Source organism: Mirounga angustirostris, unplaced genomic scaffold (assembly GCF_029215605.1).
Source record: "Mirounga angustirostris isolate CCGP_5_RB_7025 unplaced genomic scaffold, mMirAng1.0.hap1 SCAF_3, whole genome shotgun sequence".
Classification (NCBI taxonomy): Eukaryota; Metazoa; Chordata; class Mammalia; order Carnivora; family Phocidae; genus Mirounga; species Mirounga angustirostris.
This window is the reverse complement of record NW_026991711.1, coordinates 181,970,326-181,984,414: the sequence shown is the minus strand read 5'-3', so window position 1 is coordinate 181,984,414 and position 14,089 is coordinate 181,970,326. Positions and strand designations below refer to the sequence as shown.

At 40.3% G+C, this 14,089-nt stretch overlaps 1 protein-coding gene across 4 annotated transcripts in view; it reads left to right on the top strand.

The window, feature by feature from the left end:
- The window catches only part of DOCK10 (dedicator of cytokinesis 10), a 256,600-nt gene that overhangs the window by 183,189 nt on the left and 59,322 nt on the right, over nucleotides 1-14,089 (top strand). For all 4 annotated transcript variants that reach the window (XM_064587156.1, XM_054505990.2, XM_045867857.3 and 1 more), the window contains exons 20-26: nucleotides 3,102-3,225; nucleotides 3,420-3,541; nucleotides 3,902-3,988; nucleotides 7,043-7,135; nucleotides 7,551-7,669; nucleotides 10,083-10,152; nucleotides 13,546-13,659. In XM_064587156.1, the coding sequence (XP_064443226.1) occupies nucleotides 3,102-3,225; nucleotides 3,420-3,541; nucleotides 3,902-3,988; nucleotides 7,043-7,135; nucleotides 7,551-7,669; nucleotides 10,083-10,152; nucleotides 13,546-13,659 (729 nt within the window). The remainder of the gene's footprint in view (nucleotides 1-3,101; nucleotides 3,226-3,419; nucleotides 3,542-3,901; nucleotides 3,989-7,042; nucleotides 7,136-7,550; nucleotides 7,670-10,082; nucleotides 10,153-13,545; nucleotides 13,660-14,089) is intronic.

Below are 14,089 nucleotides of genomic sequence, written 5' to 3'. Positions count from 1 at the left end.
TCATTTTAAAACTAATTAAAGGAACTTCAGTGAAACCACAGACTTCCCTTGACCTTATCTCCCTCCTCCACATCCATTTAATGCTCTTAAACTTTGTTCCCTATAAATTCAGGACAGAAGATGAAAAAAAAAAAATTAAGGTACAGAGCTACCACCATGTTATAGAATATTTACTGTATTGGTTGACCCCTTGGAAAAGCCCCTCTGAAAGATGTATTCTCTGTAGTCATATAAGATTTTTTTTCAAAAAAAAAAAAAAAGATATTCTCACTATTAACTCTGGCTTTTAATCTCTCTTGCTCATGTGTGTTTCCCAGAATTCTTATAAAAGCCATGGACTTTTCCACAGGAGAACATGTATATAATGAAAGCCCAGTGAACTCTGCAGTGTAGACTCAAAACTAAGGTTACGTTAATTGCAAAAATTGATAGAAATTCTTTCAAGGCGCTGTTGTAATGTAAATATTTGCAGTATTTAAAGGAAGGATGTTTGCATTCATAATTAACTGGAATTCTTGAGAGCATATTGCATTCCCGTATGCTCTTTATGTTAGCTAAGAAAAAGAAAATTTCTTTCTGGTACATGGCTAAGTACTGTATATTCTTAAATGTACATCAGCCTTTGTTACCAGGTTAACATACTGGTATATAAAGAACATGTAGGCTTGTAAACCATTCTAACTGAAAAGCTCTCTAATTTTACCCTTCATCAGAATCACCCAGAAGGCTTGTTACAACACCAATTACTGTAACCCGCCCCAGATTTTTGGATTCCATATGTCTGAAACGGGGCCTGAAAATTGGCATGGTACTTGTTAGAACAAGTTTCCAGATGATGCTGATGTTGCTGTTCCAGGCATAACATTTTGAAAATCAATGTAATAAATCCTTTCCTGAACAATGTGAAAATATGTGCTGGATGGGTAGATGCACAAAGAGTCTCATAAAGAAGCTGGCAGATAATCTGCATGGTTTTCCAACCTTATTGCTTGACCATTCTGGAAACTACCTAGTTGTTGATATTGGGGTGAATGCAGCTTACATGCGCAGAATCCTGAGATTCCAGCGTGAAGTAGGTATCAAAAAACATGGTTTCTCATCCTGGAAGATTCTATTACTGACTAGACCACACACTCCTAGTGAGTCAAAGCCCTGTAACCATCTCTCAACTCAGTTCCTACCTCTGTATCATCCTACTTCACAACGTACGTTTCAGAGGTTTGGAAACTGAAAAGCACTATAAAATATAGAGGTTGTCAAAACATTTCTTCTTAAGAGGATGGAGCAGGCTCCTCATTACGTCTATTTTTTTTAAGATTTTATTTATTTATTTATTTATTTTGACAGAGATAGACACAGCGAGAGAGGAAACACAAGCAGGGGGAGCTTCAGAGGGAGAGGGAGAACAGGCTTCCCGCAAAGCGGGGAGCCTGATGCAGGGCTCGATCCCAACACCCTGGGATCATGACCTGAGCCGAAGGGAGACCCTTAACAACTGAGCCGCACAGGCGCCCCCGTTACGTCTATTTTTAACGTATATCAATTTTTTTTTTTTACTGACACTTTTTTTTTATTCTTATGTTAATCCCCATACATTACATCATTAGTTTTAGATGAAGTGTTCCATGATTCATTGTTTGTGCATAACACCCAGTGCTCCATGCAGAATGTGCCCTCCTCAATACCCACCACCAGGCCAACCCATCCTCCCACCCTCCCCTCTAGAACCCTGTTTGTTTTTCAGAGTCCATCGTCTCTCATGGTTCGTCTACCCCTCCGATTTCCCCCCCTTCATTCTCCCCCTCCCGCTACCTTCTTCTTCTTCTTTTTTTTTTTCTTAACATATATTGCATTATTTGTTTCAGAGGTACAGATCTGAGATTCAACAGTCTTGCACAATTCACAGTGCTTACCAGAGCACATACCCTCCCCAGTGTCCATCACCCAGTCACCCCATCCCTCCCACCCCACCCCCCACTCCAACAACCCTCAGTTTGATTCCTGCGATTAAGAATTCCTCATATCAGTGAGATCATATGATACATGTCTCTCTCTTTTTGACTTATTTCACTCAACATAATACCCTCCAGTTCCATCCACGTCATTGCAAATGGCAAGATCTCATTCCTTTTGATGGCTGCATAATATTCCATTGTATATAACGTATATCAATTTTATGGTTTATATTTATTCGGAAGTATTCTTTATGTAGCTACAGCATGACGTCTCCTCAAAACAGCTCATTACTTGGTTACCACAATAACACACTTTATCTATTTTTTGTTCTTTTTAAAAAGGGATAGATTCTGTGCTTAAGTTACATCATTCCCTGCTGCCATGTTTCTCAACACTGTGCCTATGAGTCGCCTGGGGATCTTATTAAAATGCAGATTCTGTTTCCATGTGTCTGGGGCAGTGTCCAAGATTGTGCATTTCTAATGAGCTCCCAAGCGATGCTCATGCATTAGCCCATGAACACACTGCGAGAGGCAAAGGCTCAGTTCACTCAGTGTACGTTCCTTGATGATAGGTCTTCGATCGATGTCTTTTTGACACCCTACAGTTAGTCTGTGTGTGTGTTAGTGCGTGTGTGTGTGTGCTTAATCCATTCTCTACTAGTACATTATCAAATGACAAATACCAGGCATTCTAAATTATCATCACCCACCACAATAAAGAAGTAAAAATATCAGCCCCTTAACACGTGACTGCTAGCAGGACGGATATTCATTGAGAGTAAAATCGGTACCTTTTTTTTTTTTTTAAGATTTTTATTTATTTATTTGACAGAGAGAGAGATAGTGAGAGCAGGAACACAAGCAGGGGGAGTGGGAGAGGGAGAAGCAGGCTTCCTGCCGAGCAGGGAGCCCAATGTGGGACTCGATCCCAGGACCCCAGGATCATGACCTGAGCCGAAGGCAGACGCTTAACGACTGAGCTACCCAGGCGCCCGAAATCGGTACTTTTAACACTAACTATGAAACGTGGTCCTCAGTTTCAGTGAAAGAATTTTTAGAAGGCTGAGGTGCCTAGGCTTTGTCTTACCCTACCTGGGGCAAATGAGTTTCATCCCAGTCTGGCTATTATCTCTTTCCTTGCAGGTAAAAATTGAGCTCCCGACACAGCTCCATGAGAAACACCATATTTTATTTTCTTTTTATCATATCACTTGTGACATAAATGCCAAGGCTAATGCCAAGAAAAAGGAGACCCTGGAAACATCAGGTACTGACAGGACGTGATCTGAGACAGCATTACGTGTCATCTGTGTGACTTGAACTGGAGAGTATTTTAAAGCTCCCATTTATTAAATTTTTTTAGTGAAGTGTTCTATTCATAAGTGACAAGTAACTTTGTTTTTACCCCTCACCATGGAGGTTTGTACTCAGAAGTTTTCTCTTCGTTCTTCCTTTGCACAGTTGGATATGCTTGGCTTCCCCTGATGAAACATGATCAGATAGCTTCTCAAGAATACAATATCCCAATAGCAACAAGCCTGCCTCCTAATTATTTAAGCTTTCAAGACTCTGCAAGCGGAAAGGTATTGAGTGATGTATAATTTAAGAGAAAAAAAATACATGAGCTAAATGGCATGAGGTTATCTTCTGTCTGTTATTTAAATGAACCCAAGGACTGTAGTGTATATGCATCCATTGTAGTGGTGAGTTGCGTACCTACAATATTTCAGAGGTCTTGTTTGGTTTGTGGCCAGTAGAAATGATCCATTAGAATGGCCCCCTGATATCACATTGGTCTCCCTCACCAATATTGTCAAATGTATTGCATCTTTTATTTTGCATCTCTAGAGTCATGTAAGGTAAATGGATCAGGATGGCAAATTAACACAAGCTGTATAACCTGTTTGTTTTCTTTTCTCCAATTACCGCACTCTTTTTTACAGCACAGTGGGAGTGACGTGAAGTGGGTTGATGGTGGCAAACCACTCTTCAAAGTATCGACATTTGTGGTATCCACAGTGAACACTCAGGTGAGTGTGTTGTCCTGAGATCTCAGCATCTGCTCTAGCACGGAGAATCCTCAGGGGGCTCTTGTATTTAGAGGAGGGGACTCACCATATCCCAAGTTGTCAGAGGGCCAGGTGATTGAGAATTGCAAAGGAAGAATAGAGGCATAACTTTATGCATCTCCCAGGAGAGATAGAATGCCCAACCCTTCAGCCCTGGGGCCATAAACTGCAACCTAGACTACCAGACGTGTATGTCTGTGGATGATGCCCCCCTGGAAATATGGTTTGCTTCCACTGACAACATCCAAGTGTTAAAAATGGGAAAAGTCGGAGTGAAAGACTTTGGATCTTTACCTCAAAATGAAAAACTTTGGATCTTTCCTCAAAACTAAGTCTGAAGGGCACCTGGGTGGCTCAGCCGGTTAAGTGTTTGCCTTCAGCTCAGGTCATGGGATCGAGTCCTGCATCAGTCCCCTTGCTCAGTGGGGAGTCTACTTCTCCCTCTCCCTCTGCTCCTCCCCCCTACTTGTGCTCTCTCTCTCTCTTTCTCTCTGTAAATAAATAAATAAAATCTTAAAAAAAAAAAAAAAACTAACTCTGATTCCCAGTGCCTAACCGGTGCTCCTGATGTTGGTGACCATGATGTTGGCAGAACTGCACTGGAGAGTCTCCTTCACCAAATTCTTCCTCAGTGATCCTGCACAAGTTGCCTCACCCCTGAGGTCTTTATTTTGTCACCAGAAAAATGGTGACAATAATATCTGCCAAGGTTGTGGGAAGGACCAAAATGAGAAACCACATGTGAAAATATCTCAGGAACTGCAAAATGCTACACAAATGTTCTTACTGCTGTTGCTAAATTACCACAGACACACCCCTTCCCCTGCAAGACAGCTGATTTTACCCCAGTGTGAGGACTTTCATGATACCAGTTATAAAGTACAAAGCAAATCATTAAGTACACAAACTATTTCTCCTTTCTTAAATTCAGTGTGTTGCTAATACTCACTTGCTAAGAGAAAAGAAATCATCCAGGTATTACATACATATTGCTTCAGAATTTCTCTCCATAACCTCTGGTGCCTCAAGCCAAATTGAGCCCTCTTCCCCAGAACTCTACCCAAATTCCTCAAGTCCCACAGAATGGTCCTTCCCCACCCAATCCTGCCTTTATATACCTCAGAATACCAATCTGTCTTCCTCACATGCCCAGCTGCTTTCCTCCCAACAGGCCAGGTGTCTCTCTGACTCATCACCACTCACCTTTCTCTGCATCCGCTGCCACTGCCCACAGGCTCGTTGCCCTGGCTGGACACATCCGTCCTTCGTTAAGCCCAGTTAAGCTCAGTGATCAATCTCTCTCTCTCTCCCTCCCCTCCCTGCGTCGGCCTGGTCAGGTCCCACCCGTCCTTCAGACGTTGGCTCAAATGTCACTTTCTCAAAGAAGCCTCTCCTATTCCCTGACCCCTCAGACATGCTGTGTCATCTTGTCGTACACCCACGTGGCACCCTGCTTTCCTGTGAAGCACTTACCTGTGATCGAGTAGGCATGTGTTGACATGGCGGTATCGTGCCTGTCTCCCTGGCATCATGGGAGGACCACAGAGGAAGGGACTGGGTTTTCCTGGGCCTCCACGCTGTCCTCCATGCCTGCCAAGGGCCTGGCATGTAGTCAGCTTTCAATGAATAATTGTCAGATAGATTAATAAGTATCACACAAACACACACACACACACCAGAACTGAGGGAAACCTAAATCACAGATGTCCTTCTAGAATCAACACATTCCAGAGAAATATCCTAAATGTGTATCTCCACTAAAACTCTGTGTCTCACTTTCTGACTATATAATTCTGACCCTCAGCTCAGATCTTAGAGAATTTCTAAGGTGCCGCCCTCTTCAGGAAATAGCATTAAAGGGCATACTCAGGCCACTGTAACAAATACCACAGACTGGGCAGCTTAAACAACAGAAATTTATGTTCTCCCCATTCTGGAGTCCAGAAGACCAATATCAAGGTGTTGGCAGGGTTGCTTTCTTCTGAGGCCTCTTTTCTGGACGTGTAGGTGGCCATCTTCTTCCTGGGTCCTCTCACAGTCTCTTCCTCTATGCCAGTACATGACTAGTGTCTATCTGTGTGTCCAAATTTCCTCCTTAATTTTTTTTTAAGTAGGGAGGTCTTGAACTCATGACCCTGAGATCAAAACCTGAGCTGAATCAAGGCTCAGATGCTTAACTGACGGGGCCACCCAGCGCCCCTAAATTTCCTGTTTTATGGAGACATCAGTCATATTGGAGTGGGTCCACCCTAACTGCCTCAATTTAACATAACTATGTCTTTAAAGACCTTATTTCTAAATATGGTTACATTCTGAGGTCCCGGGAGTTGGGACTTCAACATATGGATTGTGGGAGGACACAATTCAGCCCATAACAAAGGATACAAATCGGTTTTATCTCATCAGGTTAGTGTGAACTTTCTAATTTTTTACTAGCTCAGGCATTGTAAGTCTGAAAATATCCCCGTGCATATTAAGAGTACACCTTCTCATGTATGTTAAGAAATATGTAAGAAAAATACATAAAAGTCTGTGGAAAAAAACAGGAAGATGAAAAAAGGCAATTTTGGGGTGCCTGGGTGGCTCAGTCGTTAAGCGTCTGCCTTCGGCTCAGGTCATGATCCCAGCGTCCTGGGATCGAGCCCCACATCGGGCTCTCTGCTCCGCGGGAAGCCTGCTTCTCCCTCTCCCACTCCCCCTGCTTGTGTTCCCTCTCTTGCTGTGTCTCTCTCTCTGTCAAATAAATAAATAAAATCTTTAAAAAAAAAAAAAAAAAGAAAAGAAAAAAGGCAATTTAAAAAAAATGGGGGGGTGGGGAAGAGCCAAGAGAAGTGCTTCTCCAGCCCCTGTCATGTGGCCGAGAAGAAAAGCACACTTACAAAGCCATCACTCGACTCCTTGATAAAGCACCTGCTCATCGAGGCATCTGTCCTCCAGAAATACTCACCCTCCATCACCATAATTTCTATATAGCTTATGTGTCATCAGAATTAAACACTTTCTTCGCTGTTTCAGGATCCCCGTGTGAACGCATTTTTCCAACAGTGCCAAAAAAGAGAGAAAGATATGTCTCAGTCACCTACCTCGAATTTCATCCGCTCTTGTAAGGTAACATGATATGCAAATAGTTTCCATGTTTCTAGGGCAGAAACAGGCAAGCGAGACATTGACAGTTTCCAATGAGTAGCAAACTAAGAGACAATTTTTAAAAGCCTTACCAATGCAGAGAGTGCATGGTTATTTCTCAATTCCTAAACCGTTTCTGCCTGTTGTTTACAAACAAACATCAGGTTTTTTTCCAAAATAAAAATGATTGCAAATCAGAATCAATTGATTTTAAATTAGGTAATTGCATATCGGGGCCTTGCAACTATGTCCCCATGCTGTGTGCCATGCTAAGTGCAATGAAGGATAAAGCCAGGTAGAGGTGAGCTAGAGTGTTCATATTTGAGTTCTGAAATACATCAGCAGAACGTGCTTTAAATTTAATCAGTGCCCTTTTTCTCCCACTAACTTACTGCAGAACTTACTGAATGTGGAAAAGATTCACGCAATCATGAGTTTTCTGCCCATAATCTTGAATCAGCTCTTCAAGGTGCTGGTACAGAATGAAGAAGACGAAATAAGTACGACTGTGACCAGGTATCTCTCCCATGGTCTTAGGAGAAGAGATCTTACAGTTTGTGATTGCACAAAACTGTGATGATAACTGAATGGCCACTCACTTATTCATGCTTGCATTTCACTTGAACACGTGTCTCAAATTTTAAGTATTTTTTCACTCTTGAGTTCTTGCCTTCAAATCTGTTTTTATCATTTGGATAAAGTTTTAGACCTCTTTTTTAACTTTTTCTTTTGTTTTTTAATTAAGCTTTTTATTTTGAGATCATTATAGATTTGCATGCAGTCATGAGAAATAATGCAGAGAGATCCCATGTTCCCTTTACCCAGTTTACCAACGGCACCATCTTGCAAAACTGTAGCACAGTATCACTACCAGAATATTGAAATTGATAGAAACAGAATAGGGAACACTTCCATCACCACGGATGCCCTTTATACACACAATTACTTCCCTCATGTCCCCAGCCCCCACCCTTAGCCCTGGTAACTCCTAGTCTGTTAAAATTTTAGATAGATAGATAGATAGATAGATAGATGATAGGTAGATAGATGATAGATAGATAGATGATGTTAGATAGATGATAGATAGATAATAGATAGATGATAGATAGATAGATAGATAGATAGATAGATGATAGATAGATGATAGATAGATGATAGATAGATGATGTTAGATAGATAGATAGATAGATAGATAGATAGATGATAGATGATGTTAGATAGATAGATGATAGATGATGTTAGATAGATGATAGATAGATAGATAGATAGATAGATAGATAGATAGATAGATAGATAGATAGATGATGTTAGACGATAGATAGATAGATAGATGATAGATAGATAGATAGATAGATAGATAGATAGATAGATAGATAGATAGATAGATAGATGATGTTAGATAGATAGATGATAGATGATGTTAGATAGATGATAGATAGATAATAGATAGATAGATAGATAGATAGATAGATAGATAGATAGATAGATAGATAGATAGATAGATAATAGATAGATAGAGCTAGACCCACAGATAGATAGGAAGGACATCTGGGTTTTTTCCAGTTTCGCGTAGATTTTGGGTGAACACAAGTTTTTATTTATCTGAGATAAATGCCTGGTGCCATTGCTGGGTAATATCATAGTTGCATGTGCAGTTTTTAAGAAAATACCGAATTGTTTTCCAGAATGGCTGTACCATTTCACATTTGCTCAGGATTTTTTTTTTATTTTTCTTTAATTGTTCTCCCTTTAAATTTGTCTATACTACATTCTTCCAACATTTCCAATCTGTCTAGTGACTTTGACAATCCTGATTTCCTCTCTATAGGGATTCTGTTTTAAATTAGGTAAAGCTTGCCTAATGTTTATTTTAAAAAATATATTAGTCACAGAATTCTGGGAAAAAAAGTACTCTTGACATTGAAATGTGTCCAGAACTTTCCAAACTCACCTGCATATTATTAAGCTCTTTCAGAATGAGAGTTTTTAGCCTTTTTTTTTTTAAAGATTTTATTTATTTATTTGAGAGAGAGAGAATGAGAGACAGAGAGCACGAGAGGGAAGAGGGTCAGAGGGAGAAGCAGACCCCCCGCCGAGCAGGGAGCCCGATGCGGGACTCGATCCCGGGACTCCAGGATCATGACCTGAGCCAAAGGCAGTCGCTTAACCAACTGAGCCACCCAGGCGCCCCAGCCTTGTTTTTAAAGTAGCACCCTGAAGCTCTGGAAAATTAAAGTATGTCTAACAGTCCCACCGCAGCCAGTTCTGGGCCCAGATTAAAAGGCCCCAACTGTGCCTTCAACTGAGGCTCTTTTCAGCGTTTATATATGGGTCTTTGTGAACAAGACTCCGAACTATTTCAGCGGATAGATCTGCTGAAATTGCAAGACATTCCAAAACACTACAACCATGGAGCAACAGGACGTATTAATGTGGAAATAGTACGACCACTGCTGCTAGAAACACTTCACCAGCTAAGGAGGGAAATAAAAAACAAAACCCTGAATCTTAACCTAATGGCTCTTTACAAAAGCATATATCGTGCCTCCACGTTGAAAGGGAAGCCCTCTTTAAATGGACTATGATAATTAGAGGTTAAAGGTCTTCAATTTTAATCAGGTACCAAAAATGATCCTTTTTCCAAGAAGACAGTGTCAGCAAACATGCAAGCCATAACAGTCTCCAGTGTGATTTTGAACCCATAGATATTCCTTGTATCTTAGTGTTTAGAGATTTCAACGCTGGAGATGGTTAACAGGTGATATGGATATTGGGGATCAAAAGGGGGGGGCAGTCTGAAATTGGTTCATGCATTCATTCAGTACCTATTAAACACCCAGTTTATGAAAAACTCCAGTGCCCAACCAAGTGATATTTTCCTGCCTTCTCCAGAAAGGCCACTGAACAGTTTTTGTTTTTTTTTTCCCAGGGTTCTGACCGACATTGTGGCCAAGTGCCATGAGGAGCAGCTGGACCACTCTGTCCAGTCGTACATTAAGGTATAAAATCGCCACTTGGACCCTGGGCATATCCCCTTGTGCTGTGTGGTTTGTCTCATTTCCTGTCTGCAATAAGTGGGACGTTTCTCCCTTTAGCTGGATGGGGCTCACCATGGTAATATCAAGCATTCCCCCTAGCTATTTATAATTCCATCTCTTTGCTTTGATGGTCAAGACATATTGTTTGAATGTGTAATAACATGTACCTGTGCAAATGAATATTTATATGGGGAGAAAGAACAAAGAAAGAGAAGAAAAAATGAAAGTATTACCCTCTTGAAGTCCACATTACAAATAAATGCAATTCCTGTGTAAAGTTATGGAATATTTTTCTTGTTGGTTTGTTGAATGCTCTGTGTTTCTTCTGTAATGTTTTCTTAGCTCTTTTTATTGTTTTCTCAGGCATTATTTCATTTTCCCAGTTACTGTATATTTGTACCTGCTTCTGGTATGTTAAGTCCTTTATCCTCGGGCATGATCCACTAGCCCATTCCATCCCTGTGCACTGCTTCTTCCAGTGTCCTTCGCCAAGTGTTCACTCAGACATGTTCATATTCTCATTTCCAGTTGGCCTATGAATTAATGCCAGTGAACTTGTGATGATGTTTGCACATTAGAGTTCCTGCCTAAATGTCATCTTCTTGAATGAAAAGAAAGAATCCATCCAGAGATAAACAAGAGTAACTTGCATTACTTTATAATGCATAAAGGAGCTCAATTTCTATTTTTTTATGTATAGATTAAACCATTGTGAGACACAGAACTTTTTTAATTGAAAGAATTTATTCCATTAATCTATACGAATAGACATATACTCCTATGATTTAGATGTCTAGAAAGGTGACTAGAAAAGAATTTTGGGGTTTTTTTGTGCTAGAAACGAGTAAAAAAAAAAAACAAAAAAGAAAACAAAGCTTCCTATGAAATTTCATTCTGGAGTGAATCCCTCTGAGGGATTTTTTACATTATGGTTTTATATCTGCATAGTTTCTAACTGCCTGAAATGTTAGGTATCTTCCCAAATACCCAAGTAAGAGCATGTGCCCTTCCTTAAAATAGCTCATATGCCAAAAATAGTCAGTTATTTCACAATAATTTCCCTATGGTATAATTTTGCCCAACGAGATCTACATTTCAGTTGCAGAAAGACAGTTGACCTACAAATGCTTGTTTAGTTTGCTGTCTGTTTAAGACAGAGCGGTAGCGTACTTTAATCCAGTACTGATGAATTTACATTCAACAGAATCATCTACAGAACTTTCTTTCAATGCTTAACCAAGTTTTCCATTTCAATCACCAAAGGGGCTAAGAAGAAAACAATTCCCCAGTCCATATTACACAAAGGCATCTTCATTTCAACACAAGTATTTACCTCATTCCAATGGAATCATTAAAGATTACATTAAGAACCCACTTATGCTGTGACTACTTTTGTGACAGCCAAAGAAAGTTCCTTATGAGAATCTTAAATCAGCTCTCAGGCTCATTCTGTGATGTTCTTGAAAAGGTGTATTGGAATGTATCCTGGCATGGTCTTTATTTTTAACCAGGATGTTTGAAATCCCCTGATGAGACCATTTGATTTTGCTGTGTAGGAGATTGCTTATTTAGTTTGCTTTGAAGTGGGTAAAATCCAGAAATATACACCTAAGTGGGATTTCAAGCTTGTAACAGTTCCTAAAGATGTTTCATAAAAATGTTTTCACATATCTAAAGTGGACACATCCTAATAAATATTATCAACTGGAATTTTACTCCAGAAAGAACACTAAACTAGCAAGTGGGAAATTAGATTCTAGTCAAGGCTAAATAGTTAACCTGAGCAATCAGCCTCTCTGGACCTCATTTTTTTCTCCTCTGTGAAGGGATGGACCTGATGAACATGATTGTGAACCTATGATTCTGTGATTGGACTCCTATTGCAGTACTTTATTGACACCCTGACCTTGACCAACGAGCCTGATTTTTTTTATTCCCTGTAGGAAGAAGTATTTTTTAACATGTGGAGAGATATTAAGCCCCATAACTAGGTGTATAATTAAAACTGATGGTCTGGTACCAGTATATGCTTTGATGTTCTTAAAAGATGTGATATATTCAGTGGAATTTATGTATATTCAGAAGCAAGCTAAACACCATTTCAAGTTCAGTGGTGCTAAATGCTGCTAACTCACCCCATTTACAATATCCAAACTGCACACATACACCATGTCTTTTGCAAAGATGTGTGTCTCTAGTTGATCTAATTAAATGCCGTGGTTTACAGCAATTCATGGCATTGACATGTTCCTGTCACGTTCCAGGCCAAAATTTTAAAATAAGAATATCTCAGAGCCTGTTGTAATGCTACTGGGGCTAAATAACTGTGCATGGGACTAGGTAGTTGGTGATGATATTACCCTCGCATGAGTCACAATTCATGAGGGAAAAAAACATCATATTATTCTTGATTTGGGCCAGTTTTATGCATCTCTTAGCTTTTGTCTTTCTCCTCTGGGATGAGCTTGGAGAAGTCAGGCTCCATCAGAGCAACTTAGGTGTTCATGAGTTGCAAAGTCCAAAGAAACAATTATATAGATCCAAATGTGAATGAGCCTCTGCTTTGAGTTTCTTGCCTGCCTTCACTCTTGATTATAGTGAAGTCTGGGTGGTGAAAATTATGAAGAAATGGCCTTCCTTGAGGCAAACCCAACTCATGAAGTCAAATAGTATAATCCAGGGATAAGCATTTTGTATTTAAAATATGTGCATAAATGGGTATTGATATCCTTAAAATCTATGAAGGAATACTGAAAATTAAAACCATTACATGCATTCGGAAAGGCACACCAAAACCAGTCTTTTGAGAGAAAAAAATGTGAGCAGCATTTGTTATCTTACTGATGGCCAATGTTCATGGACCCTTTGATAGCTGTGTCTAAGCATGAGGTGATAGAAACTGGGCGTGTGGGGAGCTCACCTACTGGCCTCTGGAAGGCACCTGCTTCCCCACTTGGCTATTTGAGTGGGTGCTCTACCCTTTCAGGATGAAGAAATGCTACCATGCCACCTGTTACCAGTGGAAGGAAGGAGAAGGGGAAATGTGTCCTAAGTAGGTGGGTCAAAGCCCTCCATGTTTCCTTGAACCTGCTAAATTGCTCTCTGACTCTTTCTTTTGATTTCTACAAAGAGAGTTTCAAGGAGAGCTTAGGTGAGCCGAGCCCTCTCTGTGCAAAGCCCTAAATAGGAACAGTTGTGTACTACTCTTATCATTGGGCCTTCATTGATTTCATGACAAAATCTGGCATGAGCAGATAATTTTGAGACATGAGTTATTTGTGTAACATAATTTTTGAGGCTTTGTTGTTGTTTTTTTAAGCCTTTAACTTTTTTCGCTTTCTGGATTTTCTTCAGTTCGTGTTCAAGACCACGGCATGCAAGGAGAGAACAATACATGAGGAACTGGCTAAAAATGTGACTGGTCTTTTGAAATCAAATGACTCAACAACAGTAAAGCATGTCCTGAAGGTAAAGAATTTAAAACAATCCTTCAACTGCTGGCCCGAGGGATTGCTTGATCTCACCCCTGGAAAGGCAGTAAGACTCATTGATTTCCATAGATCATTTCTCCTGTAGTTTCTAGCATAAGCGTCATAAGCTGTATTGAAATTGTAGTATATAAAAACATTAAGCAAAAGAGATCTGTGTCAAAAGAACAGAAGATATAGAATGGACCCAAGTGGAGTCTTTTGACCTAAATACAGAATGAGTAACTATTAAGAATCAACGAGGGGCACGAGGGTGGCTCAGTTGTTAAGCTTCTGCCTTCGGCTCAGGTCATGATCCCAGGGTCCTGGGATCGAGCCCTGCATCGGGCTCCCGGCTCGGCAGGAAGCCTGCTTCTCTCTCCCATCCCCCTGCTTGTGTTCTCTCTCTCGCTGTGTCTCTCTCTGACAAA